Source organism: Vigna umbellata, chromosome 1, assembly GCF_029865625.1.
Source record: "Vigna umbellata cultivar VRB3 chromosome 1, Vumbellata_1.0, whole genome shotgun sequence".
In the NCBI taxonomy this organism is placed as follows: domain Eukaryota; kingdom Viridiplantae; phylum Streptophyta; class Magnoliopsida; order Fabales; family Fabaceae; genus Vigna; species Vigna umbellata.
Window position 1 is genome coordinate 41,808,728 of NC_142165.1, and position 15,369 is coordinate 41,824,096.

The 15,369-nt window shown below is 36.7% G+C and overlaps 1 protein-coding gene and 1 pseudogene across 4 annotated transcripts; both read right to left on the bottom strand.

The window, feature by feature from the left end:
* Nucleotides 1–317: 317 nt before the first annotated feature.
* Nucleotides 318–5,411, bottom strand: LOC124845240 (pentatricopeptide repeat-containing protein At1g77360, mitochondrial pseudogene; annotated as a pseudogene). 3 transcript variants are annotated; one of them, XR_015783256.1, is made up of 3 exons: nt 3,710–5,410; nt 3,086–3,478; nt 318–1,778 (listed from the first exon to the last, which is right to left on the bottom strand). The product of XR_015783256.1 is annotated as a pentatricopeptide repeat-containing protein At1g77360, mitochondrial pseudogene, transcript variant X1 (transcript). The 3 variants fall into 3 exon arrangements; XR_015783258.1 differs by having other exon boundaries at nt 378–1,778; nt 3,572–5,411; XR_015783257.1 differs by lacking the exon at nt 318–1,778 and having other exon boundaries at nt 2,976–3,478.
* A 6,048-nt stretch (nt 5,412–11,459) lies between these two features.
* LOC124845738 (nucleotide pyrophosphatase/phosphodiesterase 1-like) lies at nt 11,460–13,439 on the bottom strand. Its single transcript, XM_047322895.2, has one exon. It carries the CDS (start codon nt 13,240–13,242, stop codon nt 11,767–11,769), a length of 1,476 nt encoding a protein of 491 aa, XP_047178851.1. The 5' UTR covers nt 13,243–13,439; the 3' UTR covers nt 11,460–11,766.
* Nucleotides 13,440–15,369: the final 1,930 nt, after the last annotated feature.

A 15,369-nucleotide genomic window follows, 5' to 3' on the forward strand; every position in this document is an offset into this window, starting at 1 on the left:
TGTAAAAATTGACGGTAAAGGACATCAAAATAAAATAAACGCGTAATCCTTTTTTAAATACCCCGAGTGTGCTCTTCCTATTTCTCAATTAAAATTCAAACTAACCTCTAAAATAAATTAACACTTCATAAATAAAAACGTAACACTATGTCCTAAAATTGAAAACGTCACTGTTTGTAGAGAAAGCAAAATGAATATCCACAATAACATCATCGTCCAGCTCCAAAAATAAACCATCATGAACAACTTGAAGGCGATAAATAAAAAGACAATGTATCCAATGTTATAAGCTTGCAACGTATGAGCTCAAAGGGAGATAATAAAAGGCATATTATAGTCATTTAAAAGAAGCTTATCACAGAAACAACACAAGAAAATTTGCACGAACAGTAAAACACTGTGATTAATAAAACTACTTCAATCTACATGTTTTCTAATATATATAATATAAGAAACAAGTTTTCATGCGTGAAAGAAGAAAAAGAAACCAAATCGTTGTGCTGCACCGCTTCAATCAATGCTTGCTGGAAGTGAGCCTTCAACCGTAGCCCTGCATTCTCAGTCACAAGCTTCTACTGTTCTTGCACCTCCTCACGGTCCACTGTCCAGCTCTCTGCAGTCTCACCTCACGGCCCTCTACTCTCTACTCCTACACTACACTATTCTCCGGAACTCTACACTACACTACTGAAGCTTTTTTTTCTAGTCCACGGCTCTCTCCCCCTTTTATCCCCTTTTCGTTGCAGCCCATGCTTAATTAATTTTTTTAAAGTATTTCTTCCGTACTGGACCGTGCCAATAATGAATGAGGGGGTTCTCCACTTTTATCCAATTAAGGGAAGGTTGCACCCCACTTTCTACGTGCTTCATTTTAAAAAGGAAGAAGACAAAAACATTCCCATTGCCAAATAAACAAATAATTTCCTTCTCTGAGTGTGTGGGCTTCCTCTCTCCTGTTTGCTTCTGGACCACTGCACCTTCATTCTCCTCGCCACCGTACTGCATGAAGCTGCTTCAGTCTTGCTTGCTGGGCCGTGAGCACCTCTTTGCTTGCTTCTTCTTTGCGTGTGGCTGCTGGAATGCAAACCACGAGAGACCCCCTTGGGTGGCTGCTGGACAAAGCCTTGATGCGTGTAGCTGCTTGCTGGATCTGTGCTGGATGTGCACCCCCAAACTGCTTTTCTCTGCTGGACCGTGAAGCTCCTTCACGCGTGATGCCTCCTGGACTCTACTGGATGCACCGCTGCTTCCCATGTGGCTTCGCTGTTGCTGAATGGAAGAAGGCGCTGGATGCGAATCAGCTGGGAGCGTGAAAGAATGGGCGTGTGCTGGACCGCAACTATTGGACGTGCGGCCTGGATGTGTGCGGACGTGCGCTGTGGAGTGTGTTGGACGTGCGCTGTCTTCCACTCTGCTGGACGTTCGTGCTGGATGTGTGCGGACGTGCTGGACGTGCGCTGAAGTGTTGGACGCTCGTGCTATCCGCGAGAAGCCAAATCAGGACGTGCGTGCCATCTGCTGGACGCTCGTCGTGGGCGTGTGCTGAAGCTGCTGGACGCTCGTCGTGGGCGTGTGCTGAAGCTGCTGGACGTGCGCTGAAGTGTTGGACGCTCGTGCTTCTGTTGGGTGCAGGCCGTGAGCCTCTTTTTCTTCCAGCACCACTTCTTAGCTTCTCCAACCAAGCCCATCTCCATGTGCACTCCCATAATTTAAATCCACACCTCCTCAGATTACTATTTAGCCTCTAAATGTCCCAAATTGTATTTCCGAAATTTTCCCTACAATTAATAATGCAAATAATTAGCTCAAATCATTCAAATTAATTAAAATAAGAATTTCTGATCAAATTAAGCACAATTAGGAAAAATGGGAAAATACCATACATTTAAGCACAATTCCCCGATTAATTCTAGTATAATAAACTAAGTGAAGTGAACAAAATATTGACTCATCATATGGTCTTAAGCAATCCCCTAGAGCATGGTTTGGAAGATTTACAAAAGCAATGGTTTCCTTCATAAAGCACTCTTCTACAGGTAAACTCACTCTATTGCTTGTCCATGTGGATGATATGATTATTGCAGGAGATGATGAAACAGAAAAATTGGCATTAAAAGAAAAATTGGCAGCTTTATTTGAAACGAAAGACCTAGGAAAACTCAAATATTTTCTTGGAATAGAGGTTGCCTACTCCAAGAACGAAATTTTCATCTCCCAAAGGAAATATGTTCTTGATCTCCTCAAAGAAACAGGAAAGATAGGATGTAGAACCTCAACAGTTCCTATAGAACAGAATCACAGAATTGGAAGTGAAGAAAGTGCTCCTGTAGAGAAGGCCCAATATCAGAGATTGGTGGGGAATTGATTTATCTATCACACACAAGACCAGACATTGCTTATGCAGTTAGTGTAGTGAGTCAATTTATGCATGATCCAAGAGAGAGACACATGCAAGCAGTTGACAAAATTCTCCAATACTTGAAGTCAAGTCTAGGAAAGGGGCTATTATTCAAAAGAGAAGACACATTGACTATGAAGATATATATTGATGCTGACTATGCAGGTTCTATTACTGACAGAAAATCTACTTCTGGATATTGTGTATTTCTTGGAGATAGTATGGTAACATGGAGAAGCAAAAAGCAAGATAGAGTATCACGTTCTAGTGCAGAAGCTGAATTTCGAGCCCTTGCTCAAGGAATGTGTGAAGGACTCTGGATGAAAATCATTTTGGATGATCTTAGAGTCAAAGTGGAGAACCCGGTGCAACTACACTTCAACCTTTATCTTAATCAAGGATTAAAATCAATCCAACTAAGTGTAATATAATAATTTTTCTAGTCCCAATAACAATGCTTAATTTGATTCCGGTTTTGCAGAAAATTAACACATTTGTATCATGTAGAACATTATTAAATTATATACAACATAAGCTAGTAACAAAGTGACATCATAAAATGCAGACCCACCTCAAATGGCATTTTAACAGCTGAAAATTTAGGCCAAAAGAAACAACATACTGAAAATCTAAGAATATCATTCTAAGTCTGCGATCAATAAAAGTAAGTTTTAAAGGGAGCTTTACCAGCAGGGTAAGTGACATCACTGATTTGTCAGAGATCATGAACAGCCACTAGCGCAAGGTTTTTCTTCACTAAATGATAATCAGGATATTTTCCAATTCACTAGGGACAAATCCAAAGCAAATACTTTTAACCCCCGCTCACTTCCAATAAAACTTCATCGATCATCAAGCATAAAATCTTAACTCAAATTCAAAGGGTGAATACACCCATGCTAATTTAGAGATATTCTAACTTTAGAGGAAGTTTTCCCTATAACATGCAGGGCATCATTATGTCACATTCGAAAATCTAGTGGATAATGGTCTTGTGATCTCATCAGCAATGACATGGCATACAATGTTTGATCATCAATGCATTTTATATTTGGGAAGGACTTGGCAGTATCCGCATATCTGCCAAAGGAAAAGGAAAATCTTATGAAAAGAAGCAACATAAAAAATTATAATAACAGAAATCAGAGTGAATAAGTAAAGGAAAAAGTCTACCAGTAAGTTAAGCGGTCTGATTTCTATATTACATAATAGGCAGATCCCAAGTATACAAAACTGTGGTTACAAAACTGTTTTGACAACAAAATAGTATTCAAAGCTTGCTATATGTTTCTAGTTGCCAACTGCATTCACCTTTTTTAATCATGTAAAGGCTCCTTGACAAGAAGATTCATTTTCTCATGAAGAAATTTGAGCACATCTTCTCTCCCTTCCTTTAAAAGCAACTGTCTCAACCTCCCAAACGTAATACGTGATGGTCGAATTCCCTTCTCTATCATCTCTTCAAGCACAACACAAGCTTTTGCGGCATCACCTTTTTCACACAGCCCCTTGACAAGGGCAGAAAAGGTGTGCATGCTTGGAACAAATTGTTTTGACTTCATAAACTTCCATATTTGCAGAGCCATTTCCAGATCATTTTTCTCACAAAACATTTTTATCATCATTGTGTAAGTATCAGCATCCGGTTCACATAACTTGATCATCCGGCGGAAAACTCTAAAAGCTCTATCAGTCTGTCCCTGACCAATCATACTGCTTATGATAACATTGCAGGTCCTTGAATTCGGCGCAACGCCATTGATCTCCATCTCCTGCAAGACCCTGCGCACATTTTTAAACTTATTTACTTTACAAAAGGCACCAATCAAGGCATTATAAACCACAACATCAGCCTTGATTCCCTTCCTCTCCATCTCCTGGAATGAATCAATAGCATCTTCAATTCGGTGCTCCACTCCATAAGTATGAACCAGGACACTATAAATGAAAGATGTAGGCCTGCAATTGCTCTCATCCATTTCCTTCACAACCTCAACTGCTTCATCGACCCTCCCTGCTTTGCAAAGAACATCAACCATTATACCATAAGTAACAACATCAGGATCACACCCAGCATGAACCATCTCTCCAAAAACCTCCCTTGCCCGGGGAAGATTGGGAGCTTTTCCCCACCCCTCCAGCAAAATGCTATAAGTTTTCGCGTCTGGTTCAAATCGACCCTTCATAGCATCAAAAATCTCCTGAGCCTTCCTCACATTGTTGGACTTGCACAAAGCACTTAACAAACCATTAAATGCAGCAAGATTTGGGACCACATCGTACTTATCCATGACATTAAAGGTGTAAACAGCCTCGTCGACCTTGTTAGCCCTAGCATACTTTCTCATCATGATGCAAAAAGTCTCCACATTTAGCATGCCCTTTTTCCTCATGGCATTAACAAGGTCCCACACGATCTGGTACTGTCTAATCTTAGCCAGAGATTCAATCATCAAGTGATATGCCCTTATGCTGTGCGAGTACCCTCTCTGCTTCTCTGCCCACTCAAAGAACCGAAATGCTGACATGCCCGCATTCTCAAATCGTTTGAGAACATCTTCAACTAAATCAGGGGAAACTTTAACTCCAGTTTGATTAAGAGCAGTGTCAAGTGCCAGTGTGGGACACGTCATCATAACCTTGCTCACTCTCTCGCTCGCTTCTCCAACCTCCTGAATCGCCTCATTTGTGCTGTGCATTTTTGCAAACAATACCCATTTGGATAATATATTTTTTCTATGGGAACAAAGCTTAATCATTGCGCGGACAAAGCAAGACTTGCAAATTATTCACCTGAAGCAAGCTCCACAATGGAGAGTCTGCAAACCCTAACGGGATATGACGATTGCTCAAGTCTGAAGTGGCGATTGCCGAAAAATTACTGGTATTTCTGTGAAACGAGTTTCAGGTCGCCATGGTTTGATGGTGGCTGATAGTGGTGAAGCCGCCGTTGTGTTCGGAAATCTCTCGAATTGGAGTGGTGAATGGATGTTGTTCACAAACACAACTTAGTCAGCAAAACCATTTTTTAATCATTACATTTTCAGTTTAAATTAATAATTTGAATAAATAAAGTTAGCGATCCGTTTTTTTGGCACCATCTCGTGTTCTACTTGGTATCAAATTTTCTTTTACAACCACCTCTTCTACCCACACAATCTCATTTCAAAATCTTAGCTCTTTTACGATTTTGGAGTCACCTTCTTTGTCCACTTCCTCCTATCATAAGGCATATTTTACTCTTTTAATCTATTGTGGATCGTTACTTCATTTTCTCATATATCACCATTAATCTTTTCATCATCTAATAACATAGCCCCCACGTTCTTTAAGTAATGGAGACTCAAAACACTCGGTTGAGGATGGAAACAAACTGATATTAATATGCATTATTAATAAGGATATCACAAAAAAAGTAGCGTATGCGAATACCATAAATAAAATTCTCATAGTTAGTCTATATGAATATTTATTATTGACGTTGGAGATTTTATATTCACTTATAAATACATTGAGTGTGGGTATGATAATATTTGTAATCTGAATATATGTTACTTGCAAAAGAATATAAATAAAAATTTAATTTATATTTTATTAAGTTAAATTTAATTAAAATTAAAATTAATTTATATTTTATTAGATTAAATTTAATTAAAATTAAATTCTAATTTATATTTAATTTAATTTATAATATATTTTAGGTTTAATCATTTAGTACATCCCTATTTATGTACGAATGTCTCAATTGGGTCCTCGTTTTTTAAAGTGTATCAAAATGGTCCTTAATTTTGAAAATTCATATCAATTGAGTCCTTTCCGTTAAGTTGGCTGGACGGCGTTAAAAAAATTCATGAGTGGATGCTGAGATGACGAACGAACGCTCGTCCACCAGCGAACGAACGCTCGTCCACCAGAGAACGAACGCTCGTCCACCAGAAAACGAACGCTCGTCAACCTCTTACTGCTGGACGACCGTTCGTTCCACACTGGACGACCGTTCGTTCGGTGCTCGACGAGCGTTCGTTCGCTGATGGACGAGCGTTCGTCCGCTGGTGGACGAGCGTCCGTTCGTCATCTCAGCATCCACTCATCAATTTTTTTAACGCCGTCCACCCAACTTAACGGAAAGGACTCAATTGATATCAATTTTCAAAATTAAGGACCATTTTGATACACTTTAAAAAATGAGGACCCAATTGAGACATTTGTACATAAATAGGGATGTACTAAAGGATTAAACCTATATTTTATATAATGTTTTGTAATTTTATTCAAGTTTTATTTTAAAAATTTATTAAATACTTTTTTAAAATATTTGCGAGTGCCAATAAGTATCCGTAGATTTTTAAATCCGATCGGATACGGATAGTGTCTACCCGCTACCCGACCTGATAAAAAAAAATCTACTCACTACCTACACGGATATCCGCTTAAAAAATATCTGCGGATATTTTAAAACCCGCGGATACTTACGAATATTTAAAAAAATATATTTTTATAAAATATTAAAATAAAATTAAAAAAATATAATATAAATTAAATTAGATATAAATTAAAATTTAATTTTAATTAAATTTAATATAAAATATAAATTAATGTTAATTTTAATTAAATTTAACTTAATATAATATAATATAAACTTTTATTATTATTTTTTGCGATAACCGGATATTTGCGGATACAGATAATATAATACCCACATTCGATTCATTTATAAGCGGATATTAAAATATTCACTATTCGCAACTTACGGATAGTAAATATCCGTGGATATTAACTATTCGTTGCGAATTTTATCCGCGGATATCTACAGACACAAATTTTTTTGTCATCCTTAAACATTATACGTGCCTGACTCAACTCAATGTAATCCTAATTATTAATAAGAATATGATATATATAAATAATATTTAAAATACTTGTAGATATATGTTAATATTACATATATTTTATAAAATTTTAAAAGATATGAAAAAATATAATATAAATTATAAATTTATTTTAATTAAATATTATCTAATAAAATATAATTAATTTTAATTAAATATAAATTAAATTTTAATTTTAACTTCTTACAAATAATTCACTAATACTATATTTACATTTCACTCATTTATAACTAATATTAAAATATTTATTTTCAAATAATAAATATTCACAAGTATTAGCCAAATTTTATTAAAAATATTTGCATATACACCACTCTTAGTTACTAAGTTAGTTATGCATATGTAAGAAAAATGAAAACCGTTGACTGTTAATGCGTTAAAGTTAAGTTTATTTTAATTAGAGACGACAAATAAGTCAGGTTATTTAATTAATATTTAAAATAATAAAAAGAATTATAATTATTAAATTTAAGATAAAGATAAATTATTTTAGAGGAAATAACGAAATTCAGACTGGTCATACCTGAAACCATCGGTAATCTTCAAGTAAAAAAGTGATTTTTATTTTTATTTGGGGAAACAGATGTTGAGACCAAACAAAACAGCGTCAGATGGCGGCAATGACGAGAGAAAGCAGCAAGCAAACGCGTGTAAACAACATTTGATACGTGGATGGTCCTGCTCATCTGGGAGGCTTTGCGGAGAAATGTTATTAATATTTTATTCTGGTATGACATTTCAAATTTAAAAGAATTATATTCAAATAAATATTGTTGTAAGAAGATAATATTTTAAAAATATCGTATCATTGATTGTTCGAATTTATGGCAGAAAAAAAGGATCCTAACAGGTTTTTATGAGAACTGCACAAAACTAATAAAAATATGATAGCTGAATGAATAGAAGACACTTAATAATTTTTTTTTACGGCGTCTTTAGATAACGCTTTATGGAAATATGAATTATATTTTTGATGGTTCTATATTGATCATAAATAAAAATAAATTTATAATAAAATAAATGTATGTTGATGAATAAAATAAGGTAATTAAGTTACGATGAACACGAGGCGGGCTTGAGACATTTCAAAACGAACGTCCTTGACGAACACGAGGCTGAGCTTGGGGCGCCTCAGGACGAACCGCTTATTGCTTGAACGCTCGTCCACAGGCATTGTCGAGCGTTCACGTCCGAATGGCGAGGACGAACGGTCATTTGTTTGAACGCTCGTCCACACTAAGCTTCGAGCGTTCGAATCCAAAGGGCGAGGACGAACGATCTCTTGTTTGAACGCTCGTCCACATTGATGTCGAGCGTTCGAATCCGAAGGGCGAAGACGAACGCAGGGCTGCTTGGACGCTCGTACACAGTGTTTGTCGAGCGTTTGAATACGAAGGTGAGGACGAACGGCTGGTGGACGAACGGCTTGTTGGTTGAACGCTCGTACACTTTGTTTGTCGAGCGTTTGTATACGAAGGTCGAACGTCAATGACGTACGCGAGGCTGAGCTGTTTGAACGTTCGACACATATGTTGTCGAACGCTCGTACAGATGTTGAACGGACGGCTGGCGTTTAAAGTTTGGGGAATAGAAATTGGGTTGGATGACGTGGAGGCAGACCCGCATGACGCGTGGATGACGCGAGTGTTGCGGAAGACGTGGATAATGGGTCTGACAGGACGCCGAAAGGGTTCGTCCCTGGGTGACAACCGTCTTCTTCTCGCTTCTCTGTCAAATCCATCTTTACCCCCAAAAAACCCTAGAATCAGTCACACTGTGTAACGGCTGATCATGAGGTTGTCGTCGACGGAAGCTGTGATCCAAGATGATCGAAGACCATGGGGTCCCCAGGCTTGGCGGATATGTTTAGCGGCTTTGCGGTGGAACTTTGATGGCGATGGCCCTGGTGTGGTTGTCGCTTGAGCCGCACCTGATGGAGTTTGGAGATGACGGAGGTGGAGCCACCGCTGCGACACCGAAGAGGATAAGAGCGCGACAGTGGCTTTTGAATCACGAGGGTGATGCGTGGTCAGGACAGGGCCCGGTTTGGGGTTTTTCTGTTCTCGGTCTCGATTATGATCTTGGGGGTTTCGATTCATGTGTGAAGAGCTCGCAAATTCGAATGTTGTGCAGATGGCGAGGGCAGCGACGCTGTGATCGGAAAAGACGGCGGCGACATGGAGCTTTGAGGGTTCCTGTTCTTCTCCGATTTTGGGAATTGGGGTTTGTGAAAATTGGGAAATTAGGGATTCCTGGTGTAACTGGATTTTCATTGGTTGGAATTGTGGTTTTGATCGTTTTGTTTTTGCGAGTAGAGGTTGTGAAGTTTTCGAATTGGGGTTGGTTTAGATTGCGCGTTTTGGGATCTGAAGAGTGGCGCTAATGAAGGTGCTGGTGTGGGTTGTTCTTGTTTGAGACGCATCGTGGATAGGAGTTCGGTGGTCTCCACCACTGTCGTAGGATCAGCGTGACCGTGTTTGGGAGGCGGTGGGGATGAATTAATAATCCCCCTGTGACAACGGTGTCCGGTGGCGTGACGGTGGCTGATGGATGGACTTGATCTGGGGGCGTTCTCTGCGCTGGGTCTGACCCGTAAAGAGGCACAATTTCGCAAACGGTGCTTACAGTGGTGCTAATGGCTCAGGGGGAGAATCCTTGTGGCGATGAGGCAGACGTCTCCATGGAGTAGCTTTATCCGAAGAAATGATTCATCAAGGCCGAGTGCTCCTCTTGTGGTTTTTGTGAGATGACACTCGGCCCCACGGTGGGCGCCAAAATGTTTCGGTGTACATTTGTCCGGTGTGTCTTTATTGCTCCTGGCTGTCTGGGACGCTGTCTGGGACGCTGTCTGGGACGCTGTCTGGGACGCTTGCTCTTCTACAATTGTTGCTCTTCATACTTGCCAAAGGAGGGGGAGGTACCTGCAAAGATACTCCGACGCTCAAGTCAGATGTGAATTATGGAACCTCAGCTCTCCAGAGAGTAATTATGGTACTGCTCTGAGATATTATTCTAGAGTCTCTAGAGCATAAAGAGAACGTACCTGGACTTTGGTCCTGTCACTGTATTTATAAGCAAAATAAAAATAACCACCTTACCTAAAAATGTGGTTAGTGGCTTTGATAAATATCTTAACTGTCTAAAATATCTAAGATATTTATGTTATTACATAAATATCCTTACTACATAACAGCACCTGTACCTTGATTTTGATTCTAATAATAGATGAACTCTCATAAACACGTGGTTCACATTATATTGCTATTAGGATTTGACATGTCTTGAAAAATATTGCATTTTCTTTCAGAATTTGGCACATCTCGCAAGCAAGCATCTTTCTTTAATAATATGTAAATTTTCCTCTAAAGAAAGCAGCAGAAAAATAGGTCAAGATAAAAGGATATTTAGAGTCTTTGACTGATACACTTATTTGCACATCCATTTTCCATTTAACACCTTTTGAATAGTCAAGATAATGTGATCTACGAGTTTCCCTATCCTCTGTGTTCTTCACAACACTATATAATCATAAATCTCCATATGCACAATAACAAGGATTTTGATAATGAGTAAACTTAAACCATATACTACCTAATTAAATTCTTCTTTCGTTTTCTACTAGGTGATCTTCTGATGCAAAAACTAGCATGAAAACACATTTGGTGTTGGAAAACAACATGGATGAGATCTGATGGAATCAGAGTAGGTTCTGTAATACTTCAAATGAAAAAGATGAAATTTATGAGATCTTTGGATAACACATCCCTTGTGCCGATTTATATACATCTCGAACGTAAAACTATATATTAATAGGTGGTCCGACCCGATAGGAGTAGAACAATAAATTCAACAAACAACAAATATCGTTAGAATAGATTCTAACTATAGCTATGATACTATGTTAAGAAGTGAATTTTAAGTCTAACTCAATCCCACAAAATCGAGGTAAGGTTTACATTTCATCCATTATATACTCTAAATTGGTATTAGAATGTGAGACTTCCAACGTATTTAGCTACTAGTGCTCTGCCTATTGCTAAAATTTAAGAAGATGAAATTTATGGGAACTCACTCCATAATAAAGTTAAATGCGCAAATGAAGTAATGAGTAAAGAAGATGAACCAGAAAATATGAGAAGTCAGAAATTAAAACAAGTGAAAGATGTGAACAGTTTAGTGCTGAAATCCATGGATCCTTGTTTATATGCAATCTGTGATTAGAGATCCAAATGGGGATCTCACCCTATCTCAAGTATATATTTACTTACATACCCAAAAAAACAACATTGTTAAAGCTAAGCTTTACCTCTTATGTGCTGATCACAACAATTTTGAACAAAATAGCTGGAACTACCTTATTACAAACAGAATAATTTCAGTAGCATCACTCTTTGAGAGCGCATTTGCTTAAAGATCAAGAATTTTACTCACTCTGTTCCACATCTGCAATGCTGTTCACCAACAAAAACTCCATTAGTCTTATGCAGAAGATAGAAGAACAGACTGTGCAAATGAGGAGGATCCATTATTTGTCGCTCCCTTTATCTTTAGGATAGAAGTAACCAAATTATAAATCTCAACATTCTCAAACGATGGTATCTTCTTCCCTCTAGCAAACTGAGGACCATGCCCGATGAAAATGGTCCTCATGGAGAAAACCGCATTGTCATAACCGTGAGAACCGCCACACTCTTGGCGCTTCGTTCTCTGCTGCTCAACCTTGAAACCTTCCTCAATCAACCCAATTATCGGAGCAATCCGATCACTCGCTGCATAATGAAGCCGACTGGGCAGATTCTCCTTCAAATACACCTTCAAAAACTTGCCATTCTGAACTTTCCCCGAGCTCAACCCTTCATTCATTTTAGCAACAACATCCGATGCATCATGACCAGAAGGAGGACGAATAGCAAGCACAGGGGTATGTGTCACAACCCAATCTTTCTGAACATCAATCCAAGGAGCCAAATCATCAAGGAAAATCAACTTCTTATCACAAGTACCAACCATTCCATGATCACCAACCATAATAATACTAACATCATCAAAAACCCCTCTTTGCTCCAAACCCCGAATCAACCTCCCCATCATGGTATCAATCCTGGCAACAGCCTCAGTGATCTCAGGATCATCGGCACCAACCTTATGACCCTGATGATCAGGGTCCTCAAAATAAAGCGTCATGAAATCAGGAATCTGGTCATCAGGCAAATCAAAATACCCCAAAACCGTATCAACCCTTTCCTCAAACGGAACAGAACCATTATACTGGCGACAATAATTGAAAGGGCAAGTCCAAAGACCCTTTTTTACCTCAGACCCAGGCCAGAAATAAGTGGCAGCCTTTAATCCATTGTTGACCACAGTTTCCCACAAGGGTTCCCCAAGCCACCACTTGGGGTCATGGCTTCCCATGTAAAACGCCTCCCCAGAAACTGGATCGCTGAAGTGGTTATTGATTATGCCATGGTAAGCAGGGTAGAGGCCGGTGGCGATGGAATAATGGTTAGGGAAAGTGAGAGACGGAAAAACCGGAATCAAACCGGCTTCTGCTTCGGTTCCGTTAGCGATCAAACGAGAAATGTGGGGTGTTGGGACTTTGAATTGGTAACCGAATCGAAACCCATCTGAGGAAACTAAAAGGACAACGGGGCGGTTGAGTTTGGAGAGAGGCTGGGCGAGGAGAGAAGAGATTGATGGTGTTGGTGGCTTTGAAGAGAAGTAGAGAAAAGCGAAGGCGAAGGATGTTGATAAGGCAATGCAAGTGATGAAGATGAGAATGATGAAGAGGGCTTTGTGGGAAGAGGAAGATGAAGACGGAGAAGAAGAGTCGGAAGAATCTGTGCTGAACGAGAGAAGAGCTTTTGATGAAGGTGAATCTTGGTCGTCTTGGTCTTGGGTTGGGAGTGGTGTAGGCTTTGTGGAAGTCAATGCAGACAAGGGATTGGAACCCATGTTCGATGTAGTTTTTCTAAGTAATTTTGGTTGTTCTTCAGAGCTTTTGGCTATGGAAGTTTGGAAGAGAAAGAGAAAGAAGGTTGAGTTGAGTGAGATTCAATTAAGGGTAGAAAAGATGAAGAAGGTTTAGTAGAATTTGCAGGTAGAAGAGACAAGGACAGAGACTAAGGTGATTGGTTGTTCGTTGTCTTGGTTGGTGCACTCGTTTAGAAGACGCGGAGAAATTAAGGAAATACCACGTGTTCTGGGTAATCATATTTTTTTTTAAAATAATCTTACATTGTTATAATAGATTATTAAAAAATATATATTAACATACTCAACTAACTCTGATTTAGAGTTCGTTTAAAGGGTGAGATGAGGTAACGTAACATGAGAGATTCTAAATTAAACTTTATTATTTTATCATGGTATAACCACAAAAATTAGAATTTAATATTTATGTATTATTGGTTTAAAATATCAACCCCTTTATGATAATGCACAAATTCTTTATTTACATTGTCTATGCTCTTTTTTTTTGAAAAAAAAAATTAAATTAATCTGATTAATATTGATGGTATATTAGAATTTTTTTTAATATATTTAAAAACATTAATGTCAATTAATATATTTTAAAATTTCAACATATTAACAACACCAGAAATTCAATTGAAATTTCAAAATGATTTTAGTTTTGGGAGAGGAGATGGGCTCTGACTTCATCATTAATTCAAGTATTCTCTTAATGCTGTTTTCTTGTGGTCCTTTCCTTGCTTCAATTAGTCTCATTATATTTCATTTTAAACATTCGCGTTAAATATTAGGTTGTACTTTCCCTTAATTTCAACTCTTTGTCTATATCAATATAATTTTAGTAGCATCTTATAAGTACCAGGGAAATTCTTTTTATCTATATAAGAGTTAAACAAAACTAAATCGCTTGATTAAGTGGTCATAAAAGTAAAACAGTGGAAAGGAAATAATGGTTCGAGATAGAAAAGTCAAAATGAGTTATAATGAGTTCATCCAATTCATTAATTATGGGTTTAAGTTAGGTTGATTTGAAAATATTTTAACTTTTATGAATGTAGATTGAATTCAACTTAATTTATTTAACCTACTAATTAAATGAATTTAAGTCAGACTAAAGGTAAATTGATTTATAATATACTAACAATAATATTTTACTAATTTTTTTATTATTTATAATTATATAAATTCATAATATGATTTTTTAAATAGTAGAATAATCTTAATAATGTTTGAACAATTTGAGTGTTTAATTATTTATTTATTAAGTTATATATATTGATATTTTAATTTCTAACTATTATTTTAGTAAAATATTTAAAGAATTTGATTAATATTTTGATTCCACTGCTATAAAATAATAATAATAATAAATTGAGTCAATCAGCAACCATATAACGTAATAAATATATAAAATAAATTATAAAAATAAAACATTGGTAAGTTAATCTATTAACCCATTAATTAATAATGAATTAAGTTGGATTACAAAATTTCTAATAAAAAAATTGGATTGAAATGACATTTTTTAGTTCAACCCATAAAAAATAAACTTGCATAAGACATATAGACTCATTTGACACTCTTATATTAAAAGTAATTATAAAAGAAAAACTATATATAAAAATGTGTACATCAATATACTCATGATTTTTATATATAGTTACAAATGTAAATGTATTTTTTTCATTTTTAATTTCTCATAATTGCAATTTCAATTTAAGAAAAAGTTATAATGATCAAAATAAAAAACCATAGCATCAAAATTTGAGAAGAGAAATGCAAAAGCAGCAAAATTTAGAACGCAAATATAAAAATAATCTTACTTAAAAGCAGTTAAATAACTACTTAAGTTAAACTTATAAAAATTAGAGATTGAATTCTTATATAAAATCTTTCAAAATCTTAAAAATAATTTTAAATTCTCTTATTACAAAAAAAATTATTGTGAAATTTAAGAAAAAAAAAACTTAAGATATATATTAGAATATTAAGGTAGATATATCATTAGAATAAAATTAATAAAAAAATGTATAAAGAAATTTTATATCATATGGTGAAGGTATATTTAGTTTTTTTTATTTTATTTTAGGGCTTATGTGCATCTTTCAA

Bases quoted from the DNA above. Each gene is read 5' to 3' on its own strand.
- LOC124845738 (XM_047322895.2), bottom strand. From the start codon at position 13,242: ATGGGTTCCAATCCCTTGTCTGCATTGACTTCCACAAAGCCTACACCA.